Below are 16,433 nucleotides of genomic sequence, written 5' to 3' on the forward strand. Positions count from 1 at the left end.
TACCCCTTTCTGTTTCACCAGATTGGATTCGTGAAGAAAGATGGGGGCCCTAGATAGAGGAAGTAGTTCCTGAAATTGAAGTCAGTATTCATTCACTATTGAAAGGACCTATCCATCGTATGTGACGTTTGACCAGGCCTCGGAAATGAGGCATAGGCAAAATCGAACAGGAATGCTTGGGAGAGGGATGTGTGGCAGGATAGGTCTCAAGTTCCTATCACTTTCTTCCACCCATTGTTTTGGGAAAAGAAGGGGATTGTGAAAAGTCATTCCTTTCTAAGTTCATCTCGCACACCTGTTTTTCTATTTCTGAGAGCCAGCCAGAAGAGGGGGTTCATTTTGAGGTTGCATATTGGACTGGGGCTGTGTCTGTTGAAGAACTTGACAGAAGGCTTTGAGGGCAATTCAGAAAGATATGCTTCCTGGCTGATTGTGATGAGACAGGAGTGGATGTGAAAGATCTATGTTGATGATCCAACAAGGTTTGAGATCATGGTATGAATGAGACCTCCAAACAGACTCTCAGCTTCAAGTGGAGCAGTTCTAAGTATGTCTTTACTCTGATCAAGTAATACATTTGAGCAATATCATGATGGATATGAAGAAGTTCTGCTAACAAAGCCATAGAAAGTGCACACTGACGTGTTTTGATCACAGCTTCCAGCAAGTGCTGAAGGACAACTGGGTTCAAGGATGCTTCTGTCTTCCTATTAAAAGAAACTTGGGCTCCACTTGAAATACCCACCTTGGCCACACCATCATCAAGTTGGGGAGGTTTCATGGGCAATTTTGGGGAATGTACCTGATAGCTGGCAGAAGCTACCAAGTGCTGTAACATTGAGGAGGGAATGGCACACCCTTGACATTGAAGATTGATATTTTGGACCTGCAATTTCCTCAGTTGTAAAAGAATGAGCAAGGAGAGGCAGTCTGGTTCAGGTCGAGCTCTCTAGATCTATTCCAGACTGGAAAGGATATTTTTGGACTATGTCGCAAATTTTGGGCATAAGTCAAGTGGTAAGAGGCGAAAGACTTCATTCATTGCCTTGTCAAAAGACCATACCTCCTCTTCCACATCTAACAGAGATGAAGGAGCAGGCATAAGAGAAGATGGCACTTGTGCTTTCTCCATGCTGAACTCATTAAGAGTCTACCAGAATAGAGATAGCACCATCAAGGACACTGAGTTGGAGAGTATGTGGGTATCACTAAATCCCTTGAAGGTGAGGAGGGTATAGGAACACTCTGTGCCGAGTCCCATACTGCAACAAAGAGAGATGGGGCTGACGGAGTGGCATGAGCTGGAGAGAGACAAGAATGTATCAGTCCTGCAAGAAGTGATGCCTCTAGACTTTTGAATGGTTTCCAATGAGGTGATGGCAGGACAAAAACTGTAGTATCACCTCTGCAAGATCCAAAAGCCTAAGGGGGCATACATGACCAAGGCCCCTGAGGTGGAGGTACCCACATCACATAAGGATTAATTGGGACAATAGGAATTGAGGGATACCAATCCGATCTCCTAGCTTAGTCTGAGCTGACTGGTTAGATTCCCAATGTTAGTAATGAGATGGTAGAGAGGGGAAATCTATCTGAACCCTATCCCCATATCATGAGAGCATACTGTAATAATCAGAGGATACAGGATCTTCAACTGAGGAAGATATGTGCTGATCCCTCACAGTAGGAGGGTGTAAAAAACTACCTCTAACAGGGTGGTGGTGCATCTCTTCCATGGAGGCAACAACATGCAGCTACATGGTCACTGACTCTACTTAACATTGGGATAGTTGCTGTATCTCCTTATCAATGGGAGGCAGCAACAAGCTGAGAGGGGTATTCCAGTCCGAAGACATCTCATTTTCAGTAACAGAGAAGCCAGAAAATTCCAGTGAAGATAGAGAATGAAGTTTCTTTCTCAGACTGCAGCTGGTGTCTGCAAGATTCCAGCTTTCTGCAGACCATGATTTACAAAATGTACTTTAAAAAATTTTCAGGTGTGTACATTTGGACCATTTAATACATTATGAATGACTGTCTGAAGATGACTTTTTGTGGCCAAACTTTCTTAATGAGTGTGTTGACATTATTCCTTTATATAGTAAACAAATTTAAATATTTATAATGTCACATATATCACCTTTTTTTGTATGTACCATGCATGAAGTACACCCCTGTTTGCTCTAAAGATGTAATAAACAATAATCTAACTTTACCATTGTTCTGTGTAGGATAGAGAGTTCTATGACTTTTATTGAATAAAGAAAGTATACATATATACAAAAGCAATGTGAACAAATTCAATACTTTGAATCAAATATCTAGTATAGATACCCTATATGACGTGGTTCCCGCATTGTCAATCTAGACTGAACAGACAGCATCTAGCAAGCAAGCTGTCATTATTCTTTGCATACAATAATGTACCAGTACCTAGATACAAAATGATTTTGATAGTAAGTGTATACAATAACCCCAAGTCCCTGAGAGAACCAAAACAAGAGAAGAAAGGTTAGCATGTAAAGAATTGGGGAAAAAATGAAGATAATGGAACGCCATTAGAGATAAATTATTATAGAGGCCAGGCCACAGTTGCAGTTAAAAATCACTGATGCAGGCAAATTTTTTATGGTGATTTTGGTACATGTTTTATCATGTCCATATCCTTAAAAAAGATGAGCTATCTTTGCTTGTTTTGCACATAGCATACCAAGATGAAGGCAATTTGCATGAGGAATTGTCATACTAACAATTCTTCACTCTAAGGGAGGATGTATGCACATCAAATGGATGGTTCAGTTTTTATTATATGAAAAAAAGCTAAACAATAGTTATGGGTAAGCTATTGCTGCTATTAGATTGCTATTTTTATGAACACAGCTCTTATAAATATTTCAAACCTGATGATATGCTTCTCTGACATCTGAATCCACAATGCAAGTCTGAAAGCAGTATGCTAACTTCAAGATACCAGAAGATATTTTATTTTTTAAATATTAAAATTGAATATTTACTCTAATACATGCTGTCAGGACTTTACAGACATGATTTTGGTCTTCCATAAAAAAATGCCCCAAAAGTGTTAAGAGGGGTTTGGGGGTCCACCACTAACAGAGTCTCGAGGGCCAGCACCTCCAATTGGGGTTCCAGGGGGTCAAAGGCCCCAAGCCAAAAACGCATTCTACACTCATAAAAAACTGCTCCTGGTGCAACTTATGATCATAAAATAAACCAAAATAATCATTTGAAAAACAATAAACTTACCAAAAATGTTCAACTTGATTTCAATAATTTCACTATTGATGCTGAAGTCATTTCATGTTTATGTCATTGTTCACATCATAATTAGGTCACAATAATTTGTACATTTTTGCATCAAATATATTATACTTTTATCTTATCATAACAAATCTGTAAAATAAACACCCAAGTATATCCAGATAATCCCATACATTCACTTGTCTTTTTCTCCAATGGACACAACCTATTGATATGCCAGTTGAGCTCTTTTTGCAGCTTTGGCAAAATTGTCTTTAGCATTCCTTTTTGTCATCATTTACTTTTTTGGCTCAATGTGCAATCATTTCTTTTCCTTCTCAATAAGAGCCTTTTTCCTTTTATGCTGGTGCTTGTATTGGTGATATGCAGTGTGCATATTCTGACAGAGGTCTACATCTGTTCTCTCGTGCAAGGAACCTTTCTTTTAATTAATATTTGCACTTTTTCCAGATGCCTTCTGAGCTTCAATTTTTCCATATGCAGCTTCTTTTGTAGATGACTGCTCCGGTGGCCTAGTGGTACGAGAGAGCATCTACCTAGGAAGCGGTAGGTCATGGGTTTGGACCCTGACTGAATCATACCAAAGACTTACAAAAATGGTACTAACAGCTGCATCGCTTTGTGCTCAGCATTAAGAGGTTAGTGTTAGGACTGGTCAGCCTGGTGTCAGGATAATGTGACTGGATGGGACATCATGATACGTGTCTGTGGCATGATGCCCCAGTGCTAGATATCACTATAAACTGCCACACTGCAGACATCGTAGCGATACAACTGAAAAATTGTTAAAGTCATGTTAAAAATCCTAATCACACAGGTGCTGTTCCAAACTCTTCCGAGATTAACGTAATTCAGATCTTTTTTTGCAGAGGTCACAAAATGCCAGTCCTCTAGCATTCAGTTTTCTTATAAACTGATCAACTAAATTTCTGTCAACTTTTCGCTCCAGCCATTCCCTATTCCATACCTTTTTTTTTAACCTTTATCTAAACTTTTCATGTCACTGTCTCTCTCAACAACTCGGGATGCCATGTTTTGCAAGCATGCATCTTCTTTCCATTGCCATCAGTTTCCATTACACAAAGATTCATTGGATGAATTTAAATTTTTGACCAATCTGTATACTATTTATGAGTAAAGTATCATTGAGGAAACGGACCAGACAGACTGTTTTTAAACATCCAGATTGGAGATGATATAAAAAAACGGACTATATCAAGAAAGATTTGATTAAAGTCAGGGGAAAAGCCGAATTCCACTTTAAAACGGAGAAAAATCATGTCTGCTTTTATTACCCTGTGAAACTTTGTAGTTGTTTATTTGATATAGCAGTAGTACTTCTTTGTCTGTAGCCAGCTTAGATCTGATAATGCTACTAAGAACAAATACCCATACTGTCATTTTAAAAAAGCTTGTGCGCGTCTTGCAATAACAGGTTGGTACATTCATCAATGGAAAATAAAAGTAAACAAGGTAGTTATATATTGCTTTATTTTTGTACATAACATACATATTTTCTGCATAACAAAATCACACATCAAGAAATATTGAATTCCATGCAACAAAAAAGTAATATCTCAATAAAAATCGATGTTGTACAAAACAGGAGTACCATAAACGGCACATCATATGGCAACTCCATTTTAAATAGGGCAGGCATAGCTGAATCTCAAGCTTATTGACGGACTGGGTGGACTTTTGGTCAAGATATGTGGTCTTCAACTAAATTTACTATGCATCAACCATTTTTTGCTTATTAGACTTATCAGAACCATGTCTGACCTTCAGATCCAAGAATCTAGACTTCTTTATTGCCCTAAGCACAAGCCATCCACAAACTTTGATCAGTGAACTTACCTGAACATAAAAAAAATTCTCTGTGAAACCCCATTTACCTTTGCAATGGCCTTGTCTATAGACCTTTTGACATGAAAATCAATGTGCCACTCACTTCAGAAATATTGGTAAAGGTACACAGTCCAGAATTATTATTATGAAGAAAAAAAAAAACTTTTTTCCTCCACTAGCAGTCAATGGCCTTGACCTTTAACCTGCAAATTTACAGGTTTCTTTCTTGTCCAATGTGCAAGTCATCTACAAACGTTGATGAAGGTGCATGGGAAAGAAAAGTAATTTTTATGCAGAAACAATTTTTCTCCTTTCAGTCAGTGACCTTGGCTTCTGACCCCAGAATCTATTCATTTCTTTCTTAACCCAAGTGCAAGCAATCCACAAGGTTTGGTCGATGGTTGTGATGTAGAATTTTATTTTGCAGAACCCATTTGTATTCTTTCAGTTACAGCATACATGCCAACCATTAAACTTTTGGCATAATCATGCTTTTTTTTGCCTAACTGCCTTGCGCCTGCCTGTATACTGATTAAGCTTTTCCAGCACATTGAAATATAAAGAAAAGCAATATAGTTTTGTTTGTCATCCTTATTATCATCTCCTCAATCCCACTCATCAAATAAATTTGAGAAAATGCTACAAAGAAAGGCTGATGCATAGGAACAGCATATGAGTTAATTTCTCTATTCTAGACCTACATGTACTTTCCTTATTTTCTATTCATATCAACTGTATATGACCCATTTCCAAGAAAACTAATGGGTTTCTCTGATTGCCCTGCTGCAGATCCCAGTTAGTAGCAAAAATAAATGTACATTTTTAATACAGTCTACTATAATTATGGCATGTAATATATAGATTACACTTTGCATGCTCAGATAATGCTTTCTGCCACTTGCATTAGCAAAATTTACACTTATACACCTCTCGGGGTTGGCATGTGTTACAGTGACCGTGACCTTTGAAAAACTGATAGCCTGCTTCCTTACACCAAGTGTAAACCATCCACAACATTTCATCCACGTATGTGATTTAAAACTAATGTTCTTGTGCAGAAGCCATTTCTTTTCTCAATCAAAGTGACCCTTACCTTTGACTCAATAATCTATAGGCTTCTTCCTTAGTCACCCACAAAATTTGGTAACTTGGTAATGGATGGACAGTATTTTAACATAATAACCTCCACTTAACTGGGGACATATCAAAACTGATCAAAGCTTGAGAAAAATACTCAAGCGTCATCAATATTGTTCCTGATGGATAAGATTTGCTCTTCATGTAACCAAAGTGATACAAATAAATACTTGACCACTAGTGGACCAATCTAAAAACTTAACGTGTCTAATCAGTTTCGTTTATATGCAACATATATGTGCAACAAATTAGTGCTATGTTATAACACCCACCCCTAATTTAAAATCTGTATTGCTAATCTGTATTCCTCCATAATGTCTCAACGTTTTGAATTAATGTGACTTTTAGAACATAAATAACAAGAAAACAATAGGAAGAAAAAAGATCATGTCTATTGCAATCAAAACTGGAACTGGAAATAGCTGGCCCAGAATTCACAAAACTTGCAAGATCAATACTAGGAATTTCAAAATCTTTGATCTAAAATATTTTCTAAAGTTTTTGTTTGAAATTTAAAGCTTCAACAATAGTACTTTTAATTTTATCAAGCACTCTTGTAAATGTTTATTTTGTTTCCCTCTGGTGATATAATGACTTTGATAGATGGAGTTTTAAGGATAATTGTACTCTTTTACTTATATTTGATAAATTCGACACCTTTTTCTATGTGGCAACCTTCCACAGTATATCATGTTCCATTTAAATCTTCACAAATTGGACCAGTATTTATCGGTAACTTGAAAAAATGTATCACTTTTATTTTTTTTTAGGGTCTCTCTTGGGCCAGAAGTAACATATAAGAGTTGCCACTCATCAGATTTAATATCTGAAATGAATTCCTCTTGAAATCCTAAAGACTGGCATAAGATTTTAAATGACAAAAATGTCATTCAAATTTTCATATATATATATATATATATATATATATATATATATATATATATATGTATATATGAATGAATGAATGGAATGAAACCAGATGTTTTCATGAAAAATGGATGCCCAACTATAGTGTCTGAAATGATCTAAACACAGAACTTGATCAATCCATCCACAAATATGGATAATGGTATATTCCCTACCACTGTTATGATGGTGCAAAACATTTTTAAGCTCAAGTTTGTACATTTTTATTTAAACCATGCACAGATTAACATGGAAAAACATTACAGTTAATGGTATTTAATGATTCACAAGAATCGTGAGACAATTTCACAAATATTCCACAATAAATATCTATATAAAAAAATTTAAATATAAATTCATTTTATCACAAAACTTTAATCTTTATTAGCTTCAGAACATCTCATCATAAAAACTGCATGTTACATACCTGGTGACATAAAACAGGTCTTAAAAGTCAACAACAAGATGAGTGATGCAATACCTTTGCACTGATAGCATTTAATTTGTTTTCTAAATGCCACTAGTGAATCTGAACAAGAGGTAATCATGAAACCATAACTTCCTGTTAATTTCCAACAGCAGTAGTTTGCTTTTACCCATCTGTCTCGTCGGTGACGAATTGTTTTTTTATTTAGACCCCAAGGTATTTTAATATTCTACTCCAACCTACGTCTGTCGATACAAAATTTATAAAACTGGAAATGTATATGTCAATAACTGCAAGCAGTTCATGGAATATAATATATTGTCTTAAATTCTTTCTTTATATCTGAAATCTGCAGAAAATACTAATGTTTTCAACAATAGATACCTCAAACATGGATACCTTTATAATCCAAATTGGACTTGTAACTTACTACACTAATAACAGTCTACCAATTTAAGTGTCAACTACTTTTCAATATACTGTACATTATTTCATTTTATTATTATTCTTATTATTGAAACAGCTGTTGATATTATTCATTTCACATATTTCATAAATATTGAACAGTCAAAGAGGAATCTTCTATTACATCTGCAAAGAAACATTAGACCAAAACTAGAACCCTCATGTCTATAACAATTGTAACGATAATGGCAGATACATTCTTGGATGTGAGTAAATGTTACTGAATACAAAGAAAATTATTACCTATATTGGCAACAAAGAAACCCAGCAAAGATTAAAAAATGGAACATTCCTCAAACCATTTTGCTTCCCTAATATTTTATTTTCTCTAATTAGGTACCCAATTGACCATAATAAATATGGTAAGCATTAATAAATGAATACTATATAAAACTGCATGTTTTGTTCCAGACAACAAAATAGAGTACAAGTGACTTAATGTTATACTGAAATATTGATTGAAAATCTAGTTAACGTTAAAAATAAATATAAAGAATTTATTTTCTTTCTGCAACATGCTGATTCTTCAACCAGAATCAAAGTGAAAATATTATTAAAACTGATGTTGCAACTAATGAACATCCATCATTACAATTACATGTCCAGCTCTATTGGATCATCGCCCTACCTCAATAATTTCACAAGTCAGTGGCAGTGTGATTTGTATATTTATGTATGTACAGGTTAACAACATTTCACATTCATCACAGTTTAATTATCAGGATACATTTATCATGGTCAGCAAATCAATAACCAAATCAAACGCACAAATATACTTAAGTACCTACCATAAGCACATCAGAAGCTTTAACATGCATATCGCTATAGGTTTGTTGCATAGGGTACATTTATAATGCACTGAATACATAAGAAAATAAAAAGTAGCTTCACTATGAGAAAAATTACCACTACTTCACAAAATTACAATACAATGGTATTTTCCTCAACATTTGAGTAGTCTTTAGTTATAGTTACAAATGATACGTTTTATATGTTATGTCAAACAATTGAAATAGGAAATACTAGAATATTAAATTACTAAGCCCATGCATAAGTCATAACCAAACGTACAACAGCTGAGGAAGTGAAGAGAACTTAAAATCTCTCCACACAAATTTGGGTCAGCACAGGTTCTGCTGTTTTAGTGGCAAACAACTATAATAATTCAGGTATTCCAGAGAAGTGCGAAATAGAACCAGAAGCTTCCCTCAAAAGTTAGTCTCTAACAAAATGCTTCTTTCATGAAAGCACCATTTAAATGGCAAGTCATTTTGGGGTGACCTGTTTTGGATGTCCACCCAAGTGCTCTTAAAATAAGCCAAATGCCAAAAATTCACCTATATGAGTCAACTGCAACATTACCATTGTACTTGTTTCATCATCTTTGTTTTCAATCCAAAAATAATACACAACTTTAGCCCAAGAACAATGTTTGCATACCTCCTGTTATTAGGGTGATAAATTTTAATTTTTTATTTGTAAAGAATTGTCAAGAATATTTATTTACTAGTGCTACCTTACGAGTTACTGTGAAGAAAATATAAATACAATGATTACTGCAATAACATAAACAGGTGTCAAAATAAGAAATTCACATTTAATTTCTATATAAATTAACCATTGCTCTTCTTAAAGAAAAACTTGAATGCAGAAAGTTTTAAATCCATGCTGCTTGAATTGGACTCCCTTGTAGGTCATCACAAAAATGATGGACCCCAGCTGTTGTTTTCATTCGTATAGAATCAATCTTATTACACTACAAAAGAATTGTATCCTTGATTTTCTTTGTCATGTACTTAGTCTAACATTCATAACACACAACACTAAAGTTAAAATCCTGGTTCCATCAGATAATATGTGCTGCCTGGTGTCATAAATCTTTATATATAGTCTGCCTGAGCGTATAAATCTTTATATATAGTCTGCCTGAGCTTGTTAACACATGCAGAAATTGATGATCCATCTAGTAATCCAAAATTGTTGGTACAAGGGGAAATTGATGAAATCATCTAGTGATCCAAGATTCTCAAGTTTCCTGAGACTATCTTATTCTCCAAAATGGCGCCATCTGGAATGTCAATTCTTTCTCCATGATTGGCTATGATTATCACTGTTCCCTACAATAGACAAAATAAAGCATTTTAAAGTAGAAAACGTCTTTATGAATATTTATGCAACAATAATACATTTTAAGCAAGGTAAATTGCAATAAAATTCAGGAAGAAAAGATGAAAACAAGCATACCTACCAACCAGAAACACAAACCATTCTGTTCCCTTTAAAGATACAGATTGTAAATGTTTTTATTAGACATTATATTGAAAAATCTTCACCTACCAATCCTATCACACCCAGATAAGATTCTGTGATCTTCAAATTATGGAAGGCAAACAAAAAGATTCGTCTCGGAAAGGGAGTAATGCTCTACTGGCCAAAAAGAATTTCAAGTTTGAAAAGGACCATTTCTTCATTCTGGCTGCCAAGTAATGACATCATCTCTGATATTCTTCGGTGATAAAAAGATTTTCAAATTAGCCACTGTTGTGGACATACTGGCTGTCAGATTGGTACCACTTTTATTCATGAACAAATAAACATCATCTGAAGTCTTCCGATGAAAACCCCATGTCAATGTGACCATCTATGCAGGAGAGTAGTGACAGCAAGATTTTCGAAATGGCCATCATGGCAGCCATTTTGAATGTACTACTGGCACCATTTTTATTTAGGGCCAGCTAGAGATCATAAGTCTACTGTTGACAACATCGTGTTGATATGGCCATCTATTTGGGAAGTGGAGGGATACAATATTTTTACACTGAAGGTAAGTCTGCATCATTTTCATTGACAGCATAAGAAGTCTGATGAAAACTCCACATCAAAATGACTTTCCACATAAGAGTCGCAATAACAGGATTTTCATGGTGGCCATACAGGAAATCAGATCAGCATGATTTTTATTTTTTGACAAACAAGACTTTATGAGAAATCTTCTGGTGAAAACCACAGGCTGAAGCAACTTACCATTTTGGAGAAGAAACAATACATTTTCAAGATTGCTGCCATGGCAACCATACTGGATATATGATTTGCCATTTCCTTCAGTAAAAACCAGGCATCATAAGAAGTCTATTTGGTAAAAGCACAATGATGATATGACCAGCAATCATGGAGAAATAGCAGATTTTCAAGTTGTCCAATCTGGTGGCCATATTGGAGGCCATTTTAAGATGAACAAAGCATGAAAAGAAGTCTTTTAGTGAAAACCCCATGTTGATATGCTCGTATAAATCAAGAGAAGTAGTGATAAAAATATTGTTTCAAAAAGTCAACTGTGGCAGCCTTATTAGGCATTGCATTGATACCAATTTTGTTTAGGACCAACCAGATATCACAAGTCTAAAGTGCTTGCCTATAATGATCACTCAAGTCTCACCTCTGTTTGGAGGCCCCAGGTGGCCAAGTTGTCAGTGGCACTCACCTTTTTAGATCACTGCCATTTCACCTGTCTGCATGAGTTCAAGTCTCAAATTTGGCCACCATGGGCAGGTGAGAAAGCTTGCCAGCAGATTCCTGTGCATTGGTGTTCTTCCTCGGAAAGCCTGCTATTACCAGCAGAGCTAAAAATTGGGTGGGCATTGGGAGGCTGGACAAAGATTAAATTTCACAAATGTATTTCATATCGCTAGCTACTTCATTTACACCCCTGTCTATTTAAACACTAGTGTAACTGAAATAGTTTCTTGTTTGTTTAAACATCAAAATATACAAAAGGATTAGAATTTTTCATGTATAAATTTGGCTCCTGAATGTTTCATGAAGCAATTTGAGTGACTTGATTCAATACCAATATTTTTGGTCAATTCTAATTCTCTCCAAGAGGCACAATCTAATTCAAGTCTTGTTATTTTCAAGAAAGTCTGGTCTGGGAATATTACTTGCTTTGAAAGATCTTATTTTCTACATTAAACATTGATGAATATTTATGTACAGTGACACTTTTAGCCTAGCAATGTCCACAGATGTAATGACTGTAGAAACAAGAGTTCGTCAGGCCTTCATATCCAAGGATGTTATTTAGATTTCAATCCTTACCTTTAATGACACATTTTTGCCAAATGTGACATCACCTGATACAGTCAAGTGGTCAAGTTCCAAGATATCTGGAATACTTGCAAACCGTCGCAGAAATTCTTTCACCTGACCAAACAAAAAAATAAAAATTGCCACAATGTATATATATCATTTTCTACAAAATACTTCTTTACAAATAGGCATAATCAATGTCCATCCGTCCGTCCATCCATCCATCCATCCGTCCATCCATCTGATGATTTTTCATTTCAACCTATCGATATAGTTGATTCTGAGATGGAACATTTGTTAAAAGAAACCTATTGGATTCAATGTATTAATACCAAATATTCAAATGGTCTGAATTAAAAAATTCTATATAATATTCATTAATAAATGAATTTTAAAAAAATATTTCACTTTTTTTAATTATCATCCAAATTATGTACATACAATTATCTGCATAATACTGACAGCAATAAAAATAAATATTTTATACAATAAATAATCATAATGTAAATTTATCTCATAACATCTTTTGTTTTTAAATTTATTAGTAAAAATATATTAGTTTTATCACTTTTTCATTATTTTAGGTTTATTTAATAAATTAGAATAATACTATATTATTCCTTAAATAATCATCCAAAATTGGCATTTAAATTCAATTCTTACCTTAACCTAGTTTGAAGAAGACATTTTTAACAAGTTTTTATTTTTAAAAAAAAATGAAATTCGAAATCTAATTTGTTATGTGATTTTTTGATGTGATTTGGATTTTGAACATAGCTTTAACAATTTTTCAGTCATATCACTAAGATGTCCGCAATGTGGCAGTTTACAGTGATGTCTAGCACTGGGGCATCATGCCACAGACATGTAGCATGATGTCCAACCCAGTCACATTATTCTGACACCAGGCCAACCAGTCCTAACATTAACCTCTTAATGCTGAGCGCCAAACACGGCAGCTGTTAGTACCATTTTTGTAAGTCTTTGGCTTGACTCGGTCAGAGATCGAACCCATGACCTCCCGCATCCAAGGCGGATGCTCTAACCACTAGGCCACCAGAGCTGTGAAATCTAATGTACAGTCTTCAACATTTTATCAAGTCTAAAAATATACATAATACAAGATATTAATAAAACTGTTTATTAATTCATCAAGTTCATATATATATATATATATATATATATATATATATATATATAATTATTTAAATATAATTTGAATAACACACAGTGCATCCTTCTTCTCTGGCCCCTTTTTGTCTACTATGGATGATCTGACAGACATGATATCATTGCAGCCAGCATATGTTAATAAGCTAGTAACCAAATTTAGATATGATGTCATGTTGAACCAATCAGATGACTGAGTTGGAGCACGTGATCAAACATTATGTCAGTTGTTTGAGGCATTCATTCAGCAACTGGGATGCCTGTAGAGATGCATGCTTTTTAGTGTTGATGCTGCATTTAACTTAAAATTATATGCAGAAAGAACCACCCACTTTCCCTCCTTCCACCATGTCATTTATTTGGGGTATTATCTGCATAGCATACTGCTCCAGTTTTGTTCTCGGGTGCCATTGCCCAAGTTCAAGCATTCACAACTTTGCTTGAATCCCAAGTTTGTCAGTACTTTAATATACTCAACTACTAGGCCATATATAGTTCATACACACTTCTCATGGTGCATTATGGCGTATTGGCTGATGTTTGTTATCATCAGACTTATTGAGTTTCGGTTGTCAATGTCCCTATATCCCTGGTATCAGCCCCTTGTGGCTCCACATACAGGTGTCTGACACTCTTCAAAACCCTACAAACTCTCCACATTCTCTCTTTCTGAGGTATTCCTATGGAACAAACAATTCAGAGCTGGGCTGGTGCGGTGTGCTGTGCCCCCGTTATGCCAAAGATTATTTTATATGTACAATAAAGTGTCTATTGAACCTATGTACTGTGCGTTATATATATATATATATATATATATATATATATATATATATGCACAACCAATTATTACAGAAAATGCATAAGAGACAATTCAGGATTTCTACAGCAATACTTGATGCATATAAAGTCCTGATGCAAATTCCTTGATATACATGAGCATAATTTTTTTTAAAAAATAACATAAAAAAATGATAAATATCCCTGACATGATATTTGTAGCAGCTTAAATTTATAGTCTGCAGCGACCATACAATCCATAAACAACAGTTACCCCACCCAAAATAAAAAATATAAATGGTTTGATAGTATTTCATAACAGAAATTAATGTTATCGAAATGTTGATACCTTTCTTGCATTTTATTATGAGTGATTAGTTAGAAATATCCTGATTAAGCAGCAAGGGAGCTTACTCCTATTTAATATATTTGTTGAATATAAAACAAAATCTCTGGAGGATATATTATCACAACAACAAACAGCATAACTGTAATTAACCTAATCATAGTTATCTACTCAAACATAGTTATCTAATCATACAAAATCTACAGGTCCAGGACACCTTTGTGAATTGAGATCCAAGTTTACACAGAGGAACAGATGGGAAGGAACGTTTGGGATTCATCTCTAGGGACCCAGTTTTTATGCTGTACAAATTGCTCATAATGACCAGCAGATCTGATGTTGTCTTTACTGGTAAGAATCTCCTTCTGGGAACATTTATACCTGTCATTGAGAAAAAGTGCAGAGTAAGCAAAATTCCATTTTCAGGATTTTTTCTCCCAAAAATTGAACCTAAAAATAGTTCTCAAATGTTCAAACTGCAAAATAATCCTCCAATTTCTTTTGGTGATTACACACATGTTCAATATCAGTTGCCTGAAATGCGATGGAAGCTGGGAATGCTGAAATCAGTTGAAAGGATAATTATTTTGAACTAAACACAGCAACCTAAACAATTTCTTCAATATTAATATATGTTTATTCATTTTGTTAAAAAAATATACTTCAGCTTAATCTGATTTCAGCATTCCCAGCTACCATCGTATTCCAGCTAACTGAAATTTAGGTTAACAGAACTTGAAAATAGGTCCATTTGCTTCTATGAGAATCTGAATTTATTGGAAAGGAATACACCTGAGTATGTAAAGTCTGTCGAAAGCACTATGACTTTAATTTGTAGAAAAGCATCGATATGGGCTGCCAAATGTGTGAGATATTCCTGAAAATCTGACTTCTCCTTCTGATGTTAAATGACTTCAAAACACTCTACACAGAACCATTATTTGAGCAGAAAGATGGTGACCTCAAAAAAACACTAATATCATGGGAAGCATATTACACTGTATGACTAACATTCAAACAGCTGATGTAAACATTTGCTCAGGTAAAAAATTACAATTCTTAAAGTTATTTTCGTACTAAAATGAGCTATATGTCTTGTGTTTAACACATCTGCTCATGTAAAACATAATTCTTAAAGTCATTTTCATACTAAAATGAGCTATATGTCTTGTGTTTAACACATTTACTCATGTAAAACATTATAATTCTTAGTCATTTTCATACTAAAATGAGATATATGTCTTGTGTTTAACACATTTACTCATATAAAACATTATAATTCTTAAAGTCATTTTCATACTAAAACATTCCATTTCAAAATGCTACTTAAAGCTCTTATTATAATCCTGTAAATTCTTTCACTTAAGTATTTCATAGTGAATCAAAAAAGAGTACCAGAAGAATTTTACTTCTTTTCTGCAATACCATGAATTTATTTATTTTAATTGATATCTACTGCCATTGTTCTGCAGTCAGTACTGCCAGTACTAAAATCTGCAGCTAAGGAAAGGGGTCTTACCATTTCCACAAGTGACGCCTACTGATTCCACAACGGGATCATGACTGAATATAAGGCCTTTAAATTTATAGTTTTGTGCCAGCCACAAAACCCATAAACATTAGAAACACTCCCTTCACCATAAACATTTTCAGACCTGCCAACCCTGATGAATCTGTCTCAGTAAAGTAGTTGATTTTTTTCAATAAGTGTGACCAGTTTTCAGTAAGGTGTAACAAAATACCAATAACTGCTATTGTAAAGCTGAAAAACATAATTAAAAGTTTGACGCATTGACAATAAACATTATGTTCAACTGAAAAATGTGTAAAGTACACGCAGACTTTATTTACCACTAGCACAGTTGCACAAATTGTTCTAAACCCTATGCAACTCAATGACTTGTTGCTATCGCTCAACTTGACATAGTTCTTGGAAATTCTTTTCCATTTCACAAGACGACAACAATCATATCACCTGCCACGAGACATACT

The 16,433-nt window shown here is 34.6% G+C and overlaps 1 protein-coding gene across 4 annotated transcripts in view; it reads right to left on the reverse strand.

Moving 5' to 3' along the window:
• Positions 1 to 4,753: 4,753 nt before the first annotated feature.
• LOC149805342 (UTP--glucose-1-phosphate uridylyltransferase-like) overlaps positions 4,754 to 16,433 on the reverse strand; it is a 94,590-nt gene continuing 82,910 nt past the window's right edge. For 3 of the 4 annotated variants that reach the window (XM_089949364.1, XM_089949359.1, XM_089949350.1), the window contains exons 13-15: positions 14,659 to 14,822; positions 12,158 to 12,262; positions 4,754 to 10,179 (exon numbers count right to left, since the gene is read on the reverse strand). In XM_089949364.1, coding sequence (XP_089805490.1) covers positions 10,072 to 10,179; positions 12,158 to 12,262; positions 14,659 to 14,822 — 377 coding nt within the window. In that variant the 3' untranslated portion in view covers positions 4,754 to 10,071. The remainder of the gene's footprint in view (positions 10,180 to 12,157; positions 12,263 to 14,658; positions 14,823 to 16,433) is intronic. The other variant, XR_016418941.1, reaches the window with a different exon arrangement.

This window comes from Sinohyriopsis cumingii, chromosome 2, assembly GCF_028554795.1.
Source record: "Sinohyriopsis cumingii isolate HCF-2022 chromosome 2, ASM2855479v2, whole genome shotgun sequence".
NCBI classification, from domain to species: Eukaryota; Metazoa; Mollusca; class Bivalvia; order Unionida; family Unionidae; genus Sinohyriopsis; species Sinohyriopsis cumingii.